At 36.0% G+C, this 21,679-nt stretch overlaps 1 protein-coding gene across 1 annotated transcript in view; it reads right to left on the bottom strand.

Annotated features, from left to right (window-relative positions):
- The window catches only part of LOC134653446 (uncharacterized protein CG43867), a 447,433-nt gene that overhangs the window by 324,606 nt on the left and 101,148 nt on the right, over positions 1–21,679 (bottom strand). Inside the window, exon 3 of the mRNA XM_063508812.1 lies at positions 14,826–15,164. Coding sequence (XP_063364882.1) covers positions 14,826–14,977 — 152 coding nt within the window. The 5' untranslated portion in view covers positions 14,978–15,164. The remainder of the gene's footprint in view (positions 1–14,825; positions 15,165–21,679) is intronic.

Below are 21,679 nucleotides of genomic sequence, written 5' to 3'. Positions count from 1 at the left end.
CATGGTCTGCTGACATCGTTCTGCAAGTGGCATCGTAAGGACCCGATTCTGACTATTTTTTTGAGCCGTCGACTTAGGAGCATAAGTTGAGTAATTCAGGTTTTCAAGTTTTATTTTTTTCCGACAAAACTGTTTTGAACGCCCGCAAATGACCTATCTATCTCGAATAAGCATGGTCTGCTGACATCGTTCTGCAAGTGGCATCGTAAGGACCCGATTCTGACTATTTTTTTCAGCCGTCGACTTAGGAGCATAAGTTGAGTAATTCAGGTTTTCAAGTTTTATTTTTTTCCGGTGAATCTGTTTCGAACGCCCGCAAATGACCTATCTATCTCGAATAAGCATGGTCTGCTGACATCGTTCTGCAAGTGGCATCGTAAGGACCCGATTCTGACTATTTTTTTGAGCCGTCGACTTAGGAGCATAAGTTGAGTAATTCAGGTTTTCAAGTTTTATTTTTTTCCGACAAAACTGTTTTGAACGCCCGCAAATGACCTATCTATCTCGAATTAGCATGGTCTGCTGACATCGTTCTGCAAGTGGCATCGTAAGGACCCGATTCTGACTATTTTTTTGAGCCGTCGACTTAGGAGCATAAGTTGAGTAATTCAGGTTTTCAAGTTTTATTTTTTTCCGACAAAACTGTTTTGAACGCCCGCAAATGACCTATCTATCTCGAATAAGCATGGTCTGCTGACATCGTTCTGCAAGTGGCATCGTAAGGACCCGATTCTGACTATTTTTTTCAGCCGTCGACTTAGGAGCATAAGTTGAGTAATTCAGGTTTTCAAGTTTTATTTTTTTCCGGTGAATCTGTTTCGAACGCCCGCAAATGACCTATCTATCTCGAATAAGCATGGTCTGCTGACATCGTTCTGCAAGTGGCATCGTAAGGACCCGATTCTGACTATTTTTTTCAGCCGTCGACTTAGGAGCATAAGTTGAGTAATTCAGGTTTTCAAGTTTTATTTTTTTCCGACAAAACTGTTTTGAACGCCCGCAAATGACCTATCTATCTCGAATAAGCATTGTCTGCTGACATCGTTCTGCAAGTAGCATCGTAAGGACCCGATTCTGACTATTTTTTTCAGCCGTCGACTTAGGAGCATAAGTTGAGTAATTCAGGTTTTCAAGTTTTATTTTTTTCCGGTGAATCTGTTTCGAACGCCCGCAAATGACTTATCTATCTCGAATAAGCATGGTCTGCTGACATCGTTCTGCAAGTGGCATCGTAAGGACCCGATTCTGACTATTTTTTTCTGCCGTCGACTTAGGAGCATAAGTTGAGTTATTCAGATTTTCAAGTTTTATTTTTTTCCGACAAAACTGTTTTGAACGCCCGCAAATGACCAATCTATCTCGAATAAGCATGGTCTGCTGACATCGTTCTGCAAGTGGCATCGTAAGGACCCGATTCTGACTTTTTTTTTCAGCCGTCGACTTAGACACATTACTTGCCTCGGCTGGCCCATATGAATTTTTCGATTTTATTTTTTTATAGCAAATCTAATGAGATCCTAACGATTTTAATGCCTGAACAAACGTGAACTAACGTCGCCCGATGACTTCACATAGTTAGTTTGACTGATTTCGGGGTGGGGTGGTTAGCGTGAAGACAGCCACCCCACTTTAAAAAAAAAAAAAAAATGAAGGAATCGGGTACAAACGATTCCAATGCATGAACAATCATGAACTAACGAATATCTTGCTATCTAGACCAAAAAAACTTGCAAAAAGTGGTATGGGGTGGCTAGCGTGAAGACAGCCACCCCCATTTTGTTTTTAAAAAAAATCGATGTTGGAATCGGGTCCTTACGATTTTACCTACTGAACAAACGTGAACTAACGATGAACTAACGATATAGATATGCCATTTGCGGGCAAACGATATGGGGTGGTCAACTTCACGAGCATGTTCCGATTCGCCAGCATTCCTATATCGTCACTTTCTTATCTCGCCCGCTTTCTTACGTGGGCCACTGTAGTAACTTGGTTATATTCCTAATTAGACTACAGTGCCGATTCGTCAACACTCCTAATTCGTCCATAGTGCTTACTCGTCAACATTCCTATTTAGACCACAGTGCCAACTCGTCAACTACATAGTGTTTGTGTGCCACGATGTACGTACAGGTCAGGTGTAGAATCGGTTGATCTCAACCTGAAAAACTCTTGTGTTTCAGCTTGATAAGCTTCCTCTACAAATCCAAGTAGTATTGATTGGCTATATTCGTTGTCCATCTCTGAAAAAAAAAACACTTGTAACTACCTATTTATCTGTCTTTCTTAGATACCTATTGAGCTAGAAAAAATATTTTATTTGAATAAAATGTGTGCTGCTTCTGACAGTTTAAGTGACAATCAGTATTAATTATACATTCTCAATTCAAATAAAAGAACGCGGACGAGTTGGCACTTTGGTCGAAATAGGAACGTAGACAAAAATGGTATATTGACGATATCAGATATTGGACGAGTTGGCACTATGGTCAAAATAGGAATTTAGACAAAATGGGGTATTGACGATATCAGAAAGTAGGCAAGTTAGGAAGGTGACGATTTAGGAATTGTAGGCTGACGACATGGCACTGTGGACGATTTATGGAGATGACGAAATGAAACTGAGGCCGAAGCGGTCCTGAGCCGTTTGAACGAGATCTAGAAAGTATTTTTTTTTAATAAGTACGTCATAAATCCCCTTAATACGGAACCCTTCATGGGCGAGTCCGACTCGCACTTGGCCGCTTTTATGTAAGACAACAACTATTTGGTCAATAATGTTCCCCTTATTCATAAACGCGCTACAAACCTCAATTAGCTAATAATCGTTTATCCTTATCTGTCATTTTGACTTATTTATTTGTAAGAAAGGGATAAAACATAATTTAACTAAATCAGTCCCGTAAAGTTATTAAGGGGGTGTGTCTTTAAATTTAAATTGAGTTGTTTTAAATTTAAATCATACTGGTGATATTTGCTACTCCACAGTAGCAACAGCGACATTCTAGCTAACTCATGGGAGCCTGGGGTCCGCTTGGCAACTAATCCCAAGAATTGGCGTAGGCACTAGTTTTTACGAAAGCGACTGCCATCTGACTTTCCAACCCAGAGGGTAAACTAGGCCTTATTAGGATTAGTCCGGTTTCCTTACGATGTTTTCCACAACGATCACGATGTTTCACGGTGTTTCTGCAAAATTTATATATTTTTATATTAGGTATGTGCGGCTTTTCTTTGCAGTTATTTTCATTTCATTTCAACGATGACGTTCGTGTCAACCACATGTCAAAGCCGAACCGGAAGTGGGTGACTTACACCTTCAAGACGTCAATACGAGCCAAAAACTATTTTTACATTCATTCTTTCACGCGTCAGTTTCCATTTTATGAATAGAAACAAACAAATTGGCGCTAATATTTTTAACAATTATTTTTGCTACAGTACTCATATCAGTTACTTACAAAGAAAATAAAAAAGTTATGTTTAGATTTTCATTCGGTGTTATTAGGTTTATGAGGAGCTCAATGCAATTCACAGAAATACTCGAGCATTTAAGACATGATTTAACATAACATAACATTACCAACTAATAGGTTACGATAAACTGAGTTAATCGTATTTTCATATGCGCATATCAAAGATAAACACTCATATTTGAATTGATTCCGTAAATAATATTGCAACAAACACGTTGCACTATACCAGACGTAGATATTTAACGCGCCGAATAAAATCTGCAGCGAACCGAAAACCAGATCAACAATTCAAATACAAATGTGTACAATTTGCATCGGGACAACGGGCGCAATGGAAACGAATTAATGTACGCAAATTATGCGGACCAATGTGCTTTACAGACGCATGTAGATATAGGTATACATATTTAGTGATCATGATAGTGGCAGAATAAAAATACCGAAAGAAAGAAGAGATAACTAATTAGATGCTAAAAGTGTACACGAGTAGTAAGAATATTTTTTAGACTTAAAGAGATGAAAACAGAGAGTTATTTATACCTTGCATTGCATATGCTGCTGTCAAAAATTTGCCATTTATTTAGCAATCATGACAACTTCTTGTTTAAGTTGAATATATATGGAGCGGATCTGCTACTAAGGATACAAAAGGTTAAAAGAGATCGACTTTATGGACAAAAGCTAGCGAAATAAAATATTATATCGTAATAAAAAAACACAAAAAAATACTCCAAAGAACATAAACCCAGGATTTTCATTAAAAGGATAATTTAAATTTAAAAACCAGATTTAACAAAAATGTCCAATTTCCCTGGCGTAAGATTACGTCCTAAAACTAGACAAGTCCCGACTCAAATAAATCCCGGCGACCACTAAATCTTGCATACGAAAATGAATATAAACCATCGCATCTGCGGCCGCCCTAAAACTGGAAAGTCGTAAAACATGCAACGATAATCTCTGTTCAAAAATGGATGCAATAAATTTATGCAGTTCATTAATTTAAAGGCACAATTTTCCCTACTAGTCATATTTAAGTTGGTATAAATTGAAACACTAAGTTAGGCTCACCGAAATAAGACTTTAACAGCATGATAATAAGGACTAGGGTAAATGACACTGAACGAACCATAAGCCTGGGCTTTTATTGGATTACGTCAAATGAGGCTTTATTAATTTCGAACAACGAAACTAATGCATAATATAAATCACGGTACGTCAGGTATTGTTCGGTTTTGTTAACGCCGGAAAATAATGTACGGAAATTTCTAGATACTTGTAAAATTTTGACCATGTAAAAGAAAGCCTATATCCATAGACAGATATATTCATAACACCGTATGAGTGTAGACGCAATGCACCACAAAAGAGTATAGGTATTTAATTTTATTCCTGTAACATACCTACATAAACTTACTTCGAATGAATAACCTAGCATTTTTAAAATAGATGGAATAATAACACACGAAAACACAAAAGCATTGTACTAGAATAATGGCGAGCATTACTTTAATTATTGAATTAACATAAGTAGAAACGCAATAGGTTGAGTCAGTATGTTCTAGCCGGGGCATTGAACGTGCGTCCTCGGCGCAACGGCCGTAAAGTCAGCATCAATTTGTAATGTTTTATTTCTTATTTTATAAGTTTAAGGGTCCACTGAAAATCAGCGTTGCACTGAGTGGTATCCTCTTTGGGACAACCAATTGCATAACTATGTAACATGTTTATCATCTATTAATTTTAAGATTGTGTTGTTTCAAATAAATTATTTTCATTAAATTTCATTCTTTCATCAATAGTAGCAATAAAACAACGCACCAAACGTATCGGCCACCCTGGAATACTTTTCATAATAGAAATATCGCTCTCAAACTTGACACTACAGTCGCGTTCAAAAGTATTCGTCATAATCTAATAGTACAACATATAGAACATAGCTATAGAGATATATATACCTATATACTGTAAGGATACTGTGTGGTTTATATAGATTTTTAGTACTTATAAAACATTTTTCTAGATTAAATAAGCTAAGTGACTTTTAAAAGTATTTGTAATGATCGATCACGTGAATGGTCACGTGATCGATCCCTCCATCTTGAATATTGAACGATCATTCGTGGGGTGACGTTCGAACGATAAGGTCGATCAATATTAAAAATGGTAGAAGGTATTTGAATTGTGAGCAGGTCAGTTCGTTTTGTTTTGTGAGAACCCGAGATAATAATTATAGTATGTGTCTAAGTGTATACCTACTGTCGCGTGCGTGTGGTTAATCAGGCTCAAAGAGATTATATTCATTGTGCCAAATAAATGTATTTTTATCACACATACCGTTGTTTTAATAAAATGATTAGACCTCTTATATCTCAGAAGTGAGGATAGGCGAGTATTTTTACAAATCGCTCGTTTATCCCGCCTGCAAAAGTTAATTAATCGGCCCTGGCACAATGAATACAATAATGACACATAACAATTAAATGATATTGTTTTTGTTGACCACTTATTTTGACTAATTATTATTTAGTGTGAGATTCGTGCTCACACTTAAATAATGATAGCTTAATACAACTAGGAAAGTAAACGAAATAATAAAATAATGTAATGTAATAACATCTTGAGTCGTTTTGATTTCGTGACCTCAAATTTGTTTACGTGAGAAATATATTATGAAACGAGTGCATGCATACGTTAAAACGTATTGTCCTGTTCTGAGCTGTTTTGACAAAAAACAACAGTTACAAGTTTTACACTACAAAGATAATTATAATTTCCAATACCTAAGGTTGGGTGTTGCATTCTATTAAATACCTATTTACTTTATTACCTATACAATGTATTTCAATTGCGACGGTCAGATTTAATAATGTTTTGATTGGTTCGCAATTAAGTGTTTATTCTTATCTTAGTGTAGGTACTTGTAAATATAATTATATTTTCAAGTTTTGCCTAAAACTAGATGCGTGATGATATGCTAATAAGGCAATGCAATATAACTTCCCATTCTCCTTCCCTTTTCGTTTTTCTTTTATTCTTCGAATTACATTGAGTTTGAGTATGCACGTGTTACATTCATGTGAACAAGTCTATATTTATAATAGTTGTTTATTCAAATAATGACCAGATTATAAGTATAAAGAAACTAAACGATATGGTAAATGAAGAAATAAATCCTTATAATAGATTCATACTTAAATGCTTCGTAAATGGTACGGATAATTAAATTTTAATGTAACCATGATGAGGAGAATTTAAAATCATTTTTATAAAATAAATAATGAACCCGTTTCGACGCGCCCTGCGACGCGACGTTGCTTCAGGCTGCTGAAAAACACTGATAATTGATGAAAATTTAGAATTTTTGATACAGTGTAGATAATTATTAGAATCGGCCTGAAATATGTCTGGTTGATGAAAATAACTGAAATTTGTAAAAGTTTCAATTCTACATTAATGTAGAGCCTCATTCAAAACGGCCTGAAACGATATTTCAGCCTGCTGAAAGTGACTGAAGCTTGTGAATATTTCAAATGTTTTGATATTGTGTAGAGCTTCATTAGAAACGACCTGAAACGATATTTCAGGCTGCTGAAAGCAGCTGAAACTTGTTATAACTACAAATCAATCAATCAATCAATTATTTATTTATTGCACCATGGTTACAACAAGAGATGTTACAACATTTATACAAGTAAGTACCTCATGGACCCTAAAAGGGTATGACAAACATTTCCTTAAACTAAGATTTATAATATTTACATATGTCATGCAATAAAGCACAAAAAGTAGCATCGTATTAAATTATATAAATAGAACTAATAAATTACATATTAAAGCTATCTGCGAAGAAATCATTAATAGAATAATACACTTTTCTCGCAAGGAACCATTTCAATCTTTTTGCGTATGTTGTATCCCTTTCCTCTGCCTTTATAAAGTCTGGAATATGATTGTAGCATTTAGCTGCTGCATAAAGAGGGCTTTTCCTATATATTTGTAATTTAGGCGCGGGTAGCTCAAGTTTGTATTTTAGCCTTCGATTTGGCAGCTGTTTGAACAAGTGTATGTTTTTTTTGACATAAATACATAATTCTAAAATATAAAGACATGGCAGCGTAAGTATGCCGTGCTCAAAAAAAAATGTGGCTTGCAGCTATCGGGTTCTTGGATACCCACCAATGCACGAACGCATTCCTTTTGATATTGTGTAGAACTTCATTAGAAACAACATGTAAAGATCTTTCAGGCCCCTGAAAACTCCCTGAACTTAGTGAAAATTTAATAAATTGGCAGGGATGATAATATTTCGGGTTGTTAGAACCTGTTGGAAATGCTGATATTACGGGTTTAAATCGTGTTAGACATCAAGGTACTTAACTGATATCAAGGTACTTTGTCAGCTGATAGAGCTCTTTTAAAAAAAACAACGTGTACTATTCTAATCATATTTTTAACCATATAGTGCAAGATGACGCTACAACACTCGTAATGTTTGTAAGGACGGTTAAAAATTGGAAGGAGCGGCGATAATTAACCGTACAAATATAAGTTTGGCTTATTATTAACGGGGCAACTGAAATATTAAACAGGAACTTTCATTGGGCATACAATAATATTATTTGGCTGTGCATTAATAGTTTAGAGCCAATAAGTTTATATTAGTCTCAAATATAAGCATGATAATTATAAAAAAAAAACTGGCAGCAAAATCAAGCCACCAAAAAAAAACATATAGGGAACTTGAAGTGATAGGTTGGCGTCTAAAATAATAACTAAAATATTGCAAAGCGATATACTTATAGTCGAAATCCCTAATCATGAAACACCTAATGGCCATTGTACCATTAGGTCTTTAAATTTTTAATTAGTACTTATTTCAAAAGTTACCACTGTATTCTGCCAGAGTAGGTGCGACGACGAGCGAGGCGAGGAGGAGCATGTTAGGTTGACTGTGTAGTCAGTGTAGAGGTAGTAACCAAACAAAATATTTTAAAAGAACTTCATTTTTGAATTAATAGATAGCCATTTTCTTTTTAAAATGTGCTTCATAAAAAGGTCTCCAGATGCCAAATAAATAATTGGTACCTGTCTAAAAGTAAACAAAAAGCTGTAACAGTAATAAAATACAACTCGTATTGATATATTTTAAGGCTCCCTTTTTGTTGCCAATCTATTAATTTAGTACCCATTTCTATTTTTTAAACTACCCAAATTTGATTAATTAGATGACCGGTTTAAATACGTGCCCATAAGTTTCAGTGATGGACGTAATCATAATCGTTTATTGCAGCCATGGTATTAAAAAATGTTCTTATTTAGTCAGTACGTACATGGACAGTAAATGACGATAAGGTCAGCGATGGTGGGTGCAGAGAGATCTTCTCCTTCTGTTGCCATGCCCTAGCGGGCGTCGGTGGCCACCTTTGCAAAGTCGTTTCTATTCTTGGCCAGTCTTGTTAGCGTGGCCGCGTCTTTGTTTGTCCATTTTTTGATGGCAGGCAGAAAGATGCGAAGTTCAGATCTTAATGTCACAGAAGTGGACGTTAACGAATGTGAGATTCGGGAACGTCCAACGCGTAAGTCATCTGGCATGCCAAGTGAGGGAGCGGAAGGGAGCCTGAAAGGAAGGCAAAGCCGCAAACACTTGCTGCATGATGAAGAATATGATCGCGATTTATGGCTTGAGAGAGATTCATGTTCGCGAACACGAAATTTGGGCGGCTACAATGGTAGTGCCTCTTGGCGCCGCCGCTCGCGCGGGGAATCTGTTAGAGATTGCCACGGTGGACCGTCAAGCCACATTCCGCGCAGTAGAAGCACGTCACCATATGTGGACGCACGAGCCTGACGGAAATTGCGGAGGTCGCGGAATTCCTCTTATGAAGACAACGAGGATAATTATATATAAGCACCCACGACATCATGTGAGTCCCAAGACGGTATGGACGCATGGAGAGAAATAGGCAATATATTTATAATAACAGTTCTGATGATGACTATCGCATAACCTCTGGACATAAAAGGTTATATATACTCTCACTCTCCGAGCGTCGATCGGTTCAAAAAAAATTCCCAAACATAGTCTTAATTAACGGCGTGATAGCGTAAGTAAACTACCCGAATTTGGTGAAAATGTTATAAGTAAATTTTTGAACACCATAAAAGATATGAAAGGCAGTTTATCTTCTAAATTGTCGTTAAATAATGTTCACGAGTCCGATCCAAATGTAGAAAGATTAAACCATTCTTACATGGCTTACAAAGTAGAGGAGTGCTGAGATTTACGGGTGGACAGAGAAAGAGATTATACATTTTACGCTTCCGAAACTTACAGGCCCTGCTAAATCTTTGTACCAGGATCCCAGCACTGTCCTCTACACGTGGTCGGAGTAGAAAAAGAAACTTGTAGAATCTTTCCCATGTTGTGATGATTACGCGGAACTTTTAACAACTATGCTCTCCAAGAAAGCTAAATATGGAGATTCACTTGAGCACTATTACTATATGACAAAGTTAGATTTATTAAGCAGATTTTGTATTAAGGGTTGGAAAGCTGTTGTTGACTGCTTGTTAGATGGTATAGAGGACCGTGCTTTCGTGAACCTGAAGAGGGTCTTAAGTATTTAGAAACAGTTAAGGTGGGGTTTAACAGAGAAATAGGTCAAAAATTGGATAAGCAGGGACAAGATAGGAAATAGTTAGATAACCCTACTATAAAACAATCGGATTAACCCTCTAATAAAATTGTTTGTCATAATTGTAACGAGGAAGAACACAAAAGTTTCCTGGGTAAAAAGACAGCGGACCTGTGGCAAGCTAGGTCATCTTCCAGTGTTCTGTAGGTAGTAGTAGAGAAACAATTCCAAATATAACTATTATCGATATCCTGATAAAAAAAAATACATACAAATCTTTTGTGTTTTGTCAATATGGGTATTGGGTAGTGCGTTAACTCTAAATAGAAAACCGACGGGAATAAATTGAATTAAATTTTGACACTAGCAACCTGCCTGTAACGGTAGGTGTAGCTGGCCGCGTAAAGCGATAATTAGGTAAGACAAAAGCTAACGTGACCGTACAGGAATAAAAAAAAAAGTTGATGTTATGATTACCTATATTATTATATATTTTATTAATCAAGAAACATGGCTCAAAGGGATGGGAAACATAAAAAAAAAAATTAAATTACAACTAAAATTAAAACTACAGAATAGATTAAATTAAGATGTTACCTACTAAAATACGTAAGATTTAGATTTAAGGGAAACATGTCATAAAAATAAAATAATAAAAATAATATCAATTAAGATATATGGGGAAGAGGATCTTTATTGAACAAAATTATAATTATAAATACAGAGGTTACACTAAAAATTAAGACTGAATACAAGGAAATTATGGCTACTTATGAAAGATTATAATATATTGTACAAGTCAATATAACGATAGGTGGATTGACTCTAAAGCTATTTATAGGCTTGGCAAGCTTCTTTAGCAGGATTGTACGTGACTTAACTGTGATACGCAGACCACTGACAGACATGCTGAAGAAAGGCAATGAATGGAAGTGACCAGAATCAGTGACCAGGATGATGCATTCAACTCATTAAAGGGAAAACTAATATCTAGATCTATTCTCAATATTTATGACCCGAAACGTAAGACTCAGTTGCTTTTCCAAAAAAAAAGTGACGAAGGCCCTTTTAAGCCAGTCTCGTACTTTAGCCGGAAAACTACACCAGATAAGCAACGTTCGCATTCATTTGAACTAGAGACCCTCACGGTGATTACCTCCTTGTTATAAATGACAGCTTTTCTAAATTCATTAACATCCAGCCTGTTCGAAATACAAAGACCTCAACAACGGTGAAGGTCTTCCGCGACTACATGAGCTATTTTGGAACACCCGTTAGATTAATCACGGACCTAGTGAGCGTTAGGAGAGAAGTGCCGAGTGGTGGTAAATCAAAATTGGGTAGCAAATACCAGGGACCGTATAGGATTATTAGATGCCTTCCTAACGATCGCTAAGTAGTCGAAGATACACCACTAACACGGAAAAGGGCAACCATCGTTATGAAAACATAAGTGCGATAAATAAATTAAAATTTTGGTTGTGTTTGATAACAAGCATGGTAAGTAAGTAAGTAGTTCCGAATTTGGCAGTGACGACACCGAAAGTCCAAATGGGTCTGAGTAATCATCATGGCTAATTTGCATGGCTGTTAGTCTAGGATCTAGGACATAGGTAATTTAGATAAATTGATAATTTTTTAATTAATATTGCACTATTGTAAGTTCGGATTTTCAATTGTATCTGTATCTGTAATTAGGTAGAGGTGTGTGTGTACTAATAGAAATCCTAAAATATCCTAACATTATGTTGTTTGATTATTATGTGTTATATAAGTGCTATTGATTAGGCTTTCTTGACGTTGTTCAATGAGTTCATTAATAATAATTAACTGAATGCTAATAAATAAAAATAGTGACCATATAAATTCGTATAGCTTAGTTAAAATATACTTTATTTTGTAATATACTGTTATAAAACCAGTATATCTAACATTTAATCGAATGGTAAATGTAGATGAGCAAAGGGACTTGCTCTAGCAGGATGGCCGAGCTGTAAGGATACTGTGTGGTTTATATAGATTTTTAGTACTTATAAAACATTTTTCTAGATTAAATAAGCTAAGTGACTTTTAAAAGTATTTGTAATGATCGATCACGTGAATGGTCACGTGATCGATCCCTCCATCTTGAATATTGAACGATCATTCGTGGGGTGACGTTCGAACTATAAGGTCGATCAATATTAAAAATGGTAGAAGGTATTTGAATTGTGAGCAGGTCAGTTCGTTTTGTTTTGTGAGAACCCGAGATAATAATTATAGTATGTGTCTAAGTGTATACCTACTGTCGCGTGCGTGTGGTTAATCAGGCTCAAAGAGATTATATTCATTGTGCCAAATAAATGTATTTTTATCACACATACCGTTGTTTTAATAAAATGATTAGACCTCTTATAATACTTTTGACGCGTAATCAGATCCGCTACTTTTGATGCTAACTGTACCGACACTTGACGCCGTAGCCACTCCTAGTATACACTCGACCACAAAAGTATTGCGTGTAGTTGTTACATTCAAAAATATCTGGACACGAACTTCATTCGGCATCAAAACCTACCTACTTATTCGTAAATAATATTTATCAAAAAAGAACAGACCAAAAGTTTTATAATGTTCTTCATAGAAGACTGCAACAATAGCCAAATCACAATAGGCATGGCTATAAAATATCCAGATCTCTATTTGTCCAGACTCCTATCATCATCATAACGTAGGTAATGACAATGAGACCAACATCCCAATCAAATAAAAAAGTCTTTCAAATCGGATAGTCGTGTTAATCAAATAGGAGATACCAATGGACTACAACCCTCTTTATTTTTTAAACCGGATAAAAAAGACATGTACCTATAGTAACTACCTACTAATCATTTCATCATGTACCTAATCCATTACGGATTAAACGGTATCTTTCAACTTTGCATTCGCCTACACACCGACTAGGAAGTGATCAAATAAAGGCGGGGTCAAAAGTATAGCTGAGTATAGCCAAAGATATAAATAAATTACTTTTCTTGACACATGACTGCAGGGGACGAGAGGTTCTTGAACGACAGCAGAGCCTCGAAAGAGCGTGGGAAGGCCTCCTACGAAATAGACCGACGATCTGGCCTAGATCGCAAGAAACTCAGTGTCTGAACGGCCAAGTAGCGATATTTTGGGGCAGAATTGTCCAGCATTGAAAGTCTTTCCGACGTCTGTCTCGAACCTTAACTTGATAGGTATTCAGGGGCCACGAAAATGTCTATGTACCTCTACACGATCATACTGCCGTATTCGAACTTCAAAATATTCACAAGAGACGACACGTACTAGATCCATTCTAGATACGTTATAGTTTAGATTTCAACTAGTTCTCTTTTGCAGCGCAATTCGGGCAACCAATGTCACTTTTACGATAGATCGTGTTAGATATCTATTAGATGTGAATTAGATCTCTAAGTAATATCTTGCGGAAATCGTTCAAGAGTATCTCCAGAATCGCGGAAATGTCAAATTTGACAGGTTAGATCTTATACATATCGTTATCGTATCTTGGCGATGTCTAAAAGATATCTAACAGATGTCTATTACAAAATCCGAATCGGGCCGTTATTATCATGACAATACGGTCATATGTTATTATATCGTTGCCTTCGACTGTATAGCAAGCTGAAAAATTTGATGGACACAGTGATGTAAGTTAATTCATTCATAAAGTGGCCATACAATTTTGCGGCTTGGTGTACTTTCAACCAAATCTTTTTATTCGGTTTGATGTTTGTTTTGGCTATTTGATCAAACTAGGAATCTTTACAGTTTCGCCTTTTGCTCCTTACCAGGATTCGAACCTGGGACGGCGGTCTGGAACCTGGGCTTATCAAGCTGGCGAGCTTGATAAGCAGATAGATATAGTGGTTGTCAAGCAATCGATAATTTTAATAAATTACCGGCCATCGTATGTTTACCTAAAGGTGCATAAAATTACTGTATTAATAATGTTCATGCCAAACAAATCAAAATGCCACTTAAAGGTTAATACGTTGTGCATGACATTATGCAAAACTTGACCTCTGTGAACTGCGAACGACTGCACCAAAATCAATTGACTTCTAAGACGAACTTAATTAACGTCTGCAACTGCATCCACTTAGAATAATTATTAAAAAAAATACAAGCAAAAGGCAACTTTACAAAAGTCGATCACGGTTTAAAATCAAATGGCAAACTATCACGTAAAAGGGCAAAGTTGAAAGCCGTCACTTTACGAAGCTCATTTGATTAATTAACTTGTTAGTAAACTGGTTTTCGTTGACGAATATTTTAAGTAGTATGTTATCGAACTATAAAGTGTTTGAATAATAGAAGAGGTTTGGACGCTTCTTGACTACATACGCGATCGGGCCATTGACTACGTACGACTAGGCAAAAACAACTATTTAATTCATTGTATACCGGCTACTGCATTGCATGCTGTGAGTTCACTACAGCTAGCTCTGGACCTTTTTTAAATTAAATCATATAGGTACCTTATGTTCTGTTATGTGTTGTATGTTAGAGTGTTTTAAACGGGGGTTCGAAAACAACTTTCTGGTTATCAAAACCCCACGTAAGGCTATAATAGGCACAATAGTTTTGCTAGATTTCATTGTAAACAATGGGAACACCTTATTTTCAGGCCTTCGAAAGGTTCTAAGTAATTGCTATACTGAATGCACATTGCTCAACTCACCTAGGCGGCGGCGGCGGCGGATCCCTCGACCTCCGCGGCATCAACCTCGGGCTGTTTGGCGTGCTGGCCGAGTGACCAGCGCCGCTGTGGTCGGTGAACCGCGCCAGCGGGTCGAACAGCTGCGACAGCCGCCGCGACCGTTCCTCAGACATTCTACCACACAACACTATATCACATCACGAGCATCACGACACTACACCACCACTGTCAAAACACTAATGACTATTTCGAACGGAACGGACGCGGAAGCGCCATCTGACGCTTACGCAGGATTTGGCGCGCAATCGCGGCCATCTTGATTTTCACAGCTTAATGTGCCTTTGCGCCGTATTTAGAACGCTGAAAAAGAAAGACGATTAGTTGACGTGTGGCGAGGTGAGGAATTAGTCAAAGGTGAGGCAATTAGCCTTTGAGAGCGTCAAACATGTCGACACGGGTATTATGAATTGCGGTTAATATATTTGTCGGCGGACTAGACTGGCAACTATACATAGAGTGGTAAATGTTGTCAATTGAAAGAAAAAAAAAACATTTATTTAACATCTTTAAAACTTTGGACAATACATACTTTCAAATAACACATACAACACAAGGTCAGTAAAATTGTAATTAAATGCGTTTTCTTGACCTGATACTGGTTTTATATTTCCTTAATATTTCATGTCATAAACAAACCAAAAGTAGTAATAATGTAAGTACCTACCTACTTATAGCTTTGGTTATTATTTTTCTTATTTCTGTATACAAAATAGAAAATAAAGTTGACTCTAATTTGAATATTTTGCTATTACATAACCCAACTATATCCCGAGTTCAATTTAATTATCAGTTCACATATTATACGAGTACCTATTTGTTTTCACGCAATAGAAATATTAGAAATATTTACCAAAACGACAACATTTATAAACAAGATCTCGACAGTCGATTACGAAATAGAAGAACATGTAACAGATTAAAAATACATTGTAAAATTCAACAATTTCCCTTTAGAGTATACATAGGTAATGATTAAAGAAGATAAGTCATAATCTGAACGAACGCGACGGTTCTTCGTTCATTTACAGGGTGCTTCCTGTAATAGGAGCAATAAATTAAACTGTAGGCTGTACTCCTCAAACTGACCAACATTTATTCAGCAACTTTTATAAATAACTCATGTTTTGATTTCTATTACACTTTAAAGTTTATTCTAAGACGCAATATTGCAAATTTTGTTATGTTTAAAGCGTGACAAGCAACGTCAAACACACTGATGTCAGCGTACATTGAAGACAATATTTATTTTGTATGAAAAATAGGAAGTCTAAAGGATTTATAATTTTTAAAAGTTGCTGAATAAATGTTGGTCAGTTTGAGGAGTACAGCCTTTAGTTTAATTTATTGCTCCTGTTACAGGAAGCACCCTGTATATCAATCTACATTCACATACGTTTTCTACAAACCAAGGGAATAAAAATGTATTTAAATCATGGTCGTTATATCGTCCTATAAAACTATTTTCGTTGTCGCTATTCTGATGTATTGCCGGACGAAATTTGTTCACGCCTCAGATTACCGGATGTTGCGAAGAAACGATATAATTGAGACCAATACCACAGACTAAATACTCGTAGTTAGGGAACTTTTGTTATTATGTTCTCTCATGAAATAGTATTTTATACAATCGTGATATAATGGAGAGCTTTTCAGTCGAGTACCGTGTTTAGGCAATGAAGCTTGCTGAGTTGCCTAAGTAAGGTACGAGATTGAAGAGCTTGATTATATCACTATTGTATACAATACTTTTTCTACGAGTCAACAAAAAAAAAACAAAAAAAATAGTAGAAGAATCATATATGTAGGTAAAAAAAAACAAAAGTATACAGCTAAGATGCGCGAGCAGCCGCGATCCATTCATACTCGTACGCGACCCGACCCCGCGCCCCGCGCCCCCGGCCGGATGGTCAACGACACCTCGTAACTCATGAGGCCCTGGTTGCTCCGCGCTTTCGATTGGTCAATTTCATTATAGTTGACTAAACTGTATCGAAATGAATATTATAGTCGACTAAACCGTATCGAAATGAATATTATAGTTGAGTTGGGGTTCCATAGTGAAAAAAGTATGCGATTTCACTTTGGTATACGAAGTCTTAATTCAAGCATTGCAGTAGACGAGTAGAAAAATAATATTATTTTTAAAGTAACTGAAATATTCATGGAGCCAGTGTGAATTGAGAATATTGTACCTACTTGATCACTCGATATTATTCTACAGGTATAAATCAAGCACAATTGACATAAATAGGTATCGGCAAAATTCCATTGGAACCCAGAGCCTGTCTGTTGGGCTATTAAAAGCAAAATAGTGAGTGAAAATATTCGCTTTTCGGTTCAAGTGTCCAAAGTATTGTTTCTGTAGAAGGCTAATAGAGAGCTGTAATTAAAATATCCATCTAACAAAACACAACAAAAGGTACACAAAACTGTTATATTAGCGATAATGTCCCAGTGCACTCATCTCTATGCATTATACTAGTAAAAATGAGTTATAATTGCATAAATACAGAGCCCAGACTTAACAGAGTCTATTCGTTTTCCGTTCTGCGACAGACACGATGTTTTATTAACTAATTAAAATGTTGGCTTGGCTTTAGGAAACAGCTGAGTACAATATATTTCCCTCTCGCACTATTTATTAAAAATATGAGGCAATTTGTTGAAACACGTCAACATCACACAAGCACAAATCGTTTTTGTGACATGTAATATTGTTGACGAATTATTTTATTCTGAATTACTTTTGTGAAAGTTAAAAGAGTTCTTTTGGTGGTTACATCTTCAAAACAGGAGAAAGATGTTATTTAATAAGATAGCACGTATTTCGTTTTGATTCCTCAGAAAACGTCATCAAATTTAACTTAGGTAAAGTCTTAGGTGTCTTTTTGGATACATGTCCATTAAGTAACTGAATGAAGGCTGAAGAGATATTCTATAGTAGTTTATGTGACTGCTACATAATGAGAGGCATTAAAATACGAGTGTGGGTTTAAGAAACGAACGTTAGTGAGTTTCTTAAAAGGATCACACGAGTATTTTAATGCCTAATTATGTACAGTTACATACACTACTTTATCTAAACACATACTTAAAACTAACTAAAAGATAAACTGTACGTCAAATGGCGGTGAATGAAAACTTTTTCACGCATGTCACACATCCGTAGTTTTTTTTAATTCCTAGACAAAAGAATGAAGTCCCTATTCTCATGTCACTCGAGATCAAATATCGTGCGGTTTATATTAAAAAAACATACTAAATTGACGTTTCGTATCGATAACTGTTTTAATATCTATGGATACTAGAATAGAGACCCACTTGAGTTTTGACTGCTGTTCCAAATTTAAACTCATAACCTTACAAAAATCTATAACGTTACCTATGTACTCGTACATTAAAGTACAAATTTTCCTACTACCACAGATAAGAAAGTTCTCATAGTAAAATTGGTTGTAATAAAGCTTGTCATTTCCTACGGTTTCTGAACGCATTATAGAGCACTAATGACATGTGTGTAGATAAAGATAATTATTGTTTCACAAGAAAGGTATTATTTCAAGCTAACATGGTCATTTACATTATAAACACTATTAAAATCGAGATATTTATGTATAAATGTATTTTGTCTCGCCAAAACAAATTATACATAATGAATACCGCGTTTTTAATAGTAGTTATAAAGAACCCAGGATGAAGAATGGTACTCAAAGTTAACATCAGTCTGATACGTCAAATTACTATTTTTGCATATGAAACTGAAGATGTAAGTTTTTTGTTCAACCTTAAACACAAAATGCAAACAATTTCACTCACTATCACAATCACTACTGGCGTTATTTCACGCGCCTCAATTAGCTATTAATCGTTTGTCTTATTCTATCATTTTAACTTTTGTATTTGTAAGAAAGGGACAAAACATTAATTAACTAACGAAGTCTAGTAATTTTTTATGAATTGGTTACAATATATTCACTATTTACAGTCCGTATTTGTATGGCGAGCGGCAGCGGCGAGCGGCGCGACTAAACGGCAGCCGGCTTCAACTCATGAATAGACTTGGGTCTTTGATATTCAAAATTAGTTCGTCTCACCTGTGTACTGGTTCTCAAACATTCGTAAAAACTTATTTATTGTACAACTTATTGAATATTGCTAATTTCGTACGGAGAAACTTAATTAAGTCCGTAAGGAGTGTTGTTACTTATGTTATTGGTATGTACAGTGGGTACATACATGTTAATGTTAATCAAATAGGTACCTACATAAGTAGTTAAAAAGATGAAGAAAATTTAAGTTTAGGTATTTAAAATATTGGTATTTTGCGTTGCAATGGATTCATAATAACTAGTAATTGAAGTAAGTTTGAATTAATTTAAGGAACAAATAATGATTGATTTCATCCCGAACTATAATTTGATTGGCATTCGGAATAAGTTCTTTATGGGAATTATTATTATATATATCACTTTTATTCAAACCCACTACTAGTACTACTACTACAAGGGCAAACCCGGCAAAGTTAAATGATGTAATAACTCTTCAAACACTACTTACATATAATAAATTCATCAAACTAACTTATTCAAAACTGAATTCAATTGAACTTTGCATATTAAATATTTATTTAGCAATCCCGGCGAAACTTGGCGCGCAGTCGAGCAAAGTTTGAGAAGCATTGTTCGGTCGTCTTTTAAATAATAATGGTACTTTCATACATAATATTTACAATGGTAACACCGGGTAGGGTGTATTGTATAATAGTGTCGTTTCTTTTCAATAATGTATTTCGTGGCTGCACGAAAAGGAAAGGAATAACCGGTTAAATGGTGTGACCAATAAAAAATATTGGAAATAATTAAGGTCAGCCAGAGCAACTGTAAAACTGGAGCAAATGCACCTACTTTAAAGAAGTATAGAGCTAGACCACTCTAAACATTAGGTACCTAGCTAAAAACAGTAATAGAAACAGACATCGGATTTTGGGGGGCCAAAATTTAATCGCAGGTAGGGTAGGGGGTTGCTATATCGGTACCTAAACTCTAATTTCGATCCCGTGTTCACCGTCACCAACACTTCAAGACGGTCTTACCGTGGAGAGGTCCTTGCCCACGATTCCGGCATACCCCGTTCCTGTCGTAAAAATATTTTTTTGTGTCTTAAGTGACGTTTAAATTATATCGTGTTTTTGCAAATCTTATACACAATTAAACGGCATCAACTGCCCTATTCATCAAACCCGTCAACGCGTCAATGACATGTCGAAACCAGACCGTACACAAACGGGCCGCCACAGAGTGCTCCAAATTACAGCCCCCGCTAATGAGGTGCCAGTATCACTGAAGTGACTGAAGTTGTATCATTGATACCGAACGGGGTAATGGGAAACCCAGTTTTAGAATAGGGATCAGCTGTTCCTCAAATGCAAATATATGGGTGGATTAACTTTTTACTTTAGGTAACAAGGGTTTGAGAGCGACTCAGGCGACCGTAACCATGGTGACGAGTGACAAAGAAAGCGACTTCTTTAAATTTAACAGAGATTTTAGAATTGCTGAAATATCACATTATCACATAGAAATGTTTATTTTTAAATGCAATACAAAACCAAATCGGTTCATACAAATTTTACTTTATGTTACGTGAAGCTAGAATGCTTTTGAGATTCAACGATTAAGACGTGAGGGGGGTGCCTAGATTTTGCGTAAACCTAGGGGCTACGAGCTGTCTTGGCAGGAGGTGGGTTTGCTAGACACGTTTTAATAAAAACTGGTAATCTCCGTACAATATTGCATTCCTTATTGTCGTAGTTGGCGTCTCCGATAGAAATATTTATTAAGGAGCCACCGCTTAATTTAGATGAAGCAAACTGTGTTAAGCGAATGGCAAAAGCGCTTTACTAAATATTATACATGATGCGCACGAGTAGAGGAAGACGTTAGAGACTACATTTTCGCGTAAAGTTTTCTAGAAAGGGCTTAGATCCAGATCCAGATCAGCACAAACATTTTCGAAAAAAAATTTTCGTCATGCTTTAGTGCAGTTGGATACCTCGGCACGCGGCGCGTAACGGCACCAATTACAACGATGATAAAGAACGCTGCTGTGTAGTGTGTACGGATATTGACAGTCCGTTATCTATTCGTCTTTGTCTTAGCTTAGTTTGGCATCGTGCGCCAATCGAACCCTGTGTGGGATTACCTAGGATTTCTCTGTGCGATGTGACTGATCAAAGGTATTTGCTCAGATGTATTCTAGACCAGACAGTAGACTGTAGAGTTCTGTTATAAGTATTCGGTAAACTGTGTCTGAAATAGAAAAAGAAAAAGTATAGTAAATATAATAACACGATAGACGTTTTTAACATATGAGACCGCTTTTGTTAACTAATAATGTACTTAAAATATTGTATTCTGCATGACTTATGTATTAAGTAGTTATAGTTATAAGTTTGACTGTTTGTACGCCTAATGGCAAGACCATGGTCATACCATGGTGATTCTATATTTTTTTTTAATGTTCTATCATTGTATATGCCCATGTTCTACAGACAATAAACGAATTATGAATTACGAATTATGAATTATGACGTGAACTTTCTTTGCAATAACCTTTAACAAACAATAATGTACTTCATACATATAAAACATTAACTAAATATGCCTTCATTGTATTGGCTCCATCAACAGTTCTACCTTAATGAAACAAAATACCCAACAATTTTACCAGAGGTTTAGCCATATAAATGCACGCTCGAAAAACCCATCGTAGCAAAAACGCTACCTTCAAACAACCCTTCCAGATTCTTATCTCGA

This window comes from Cydia amplana, chromosome 13 (assembly GCF_948474715.1).
Source record: "Cydia amplana chromosome 13, ilCydAmpl1.1, whole genome shotgun sequence".
Lineage (NCBI taxonomy): Eukaryota > Metazoa > Arthropoda > Insecta > Lepidoptera > Tortricidae > Cydia > Cydia amplana.
This window is presented reverse-complemented; position numbering and strand designations above follow the sequence as displayed.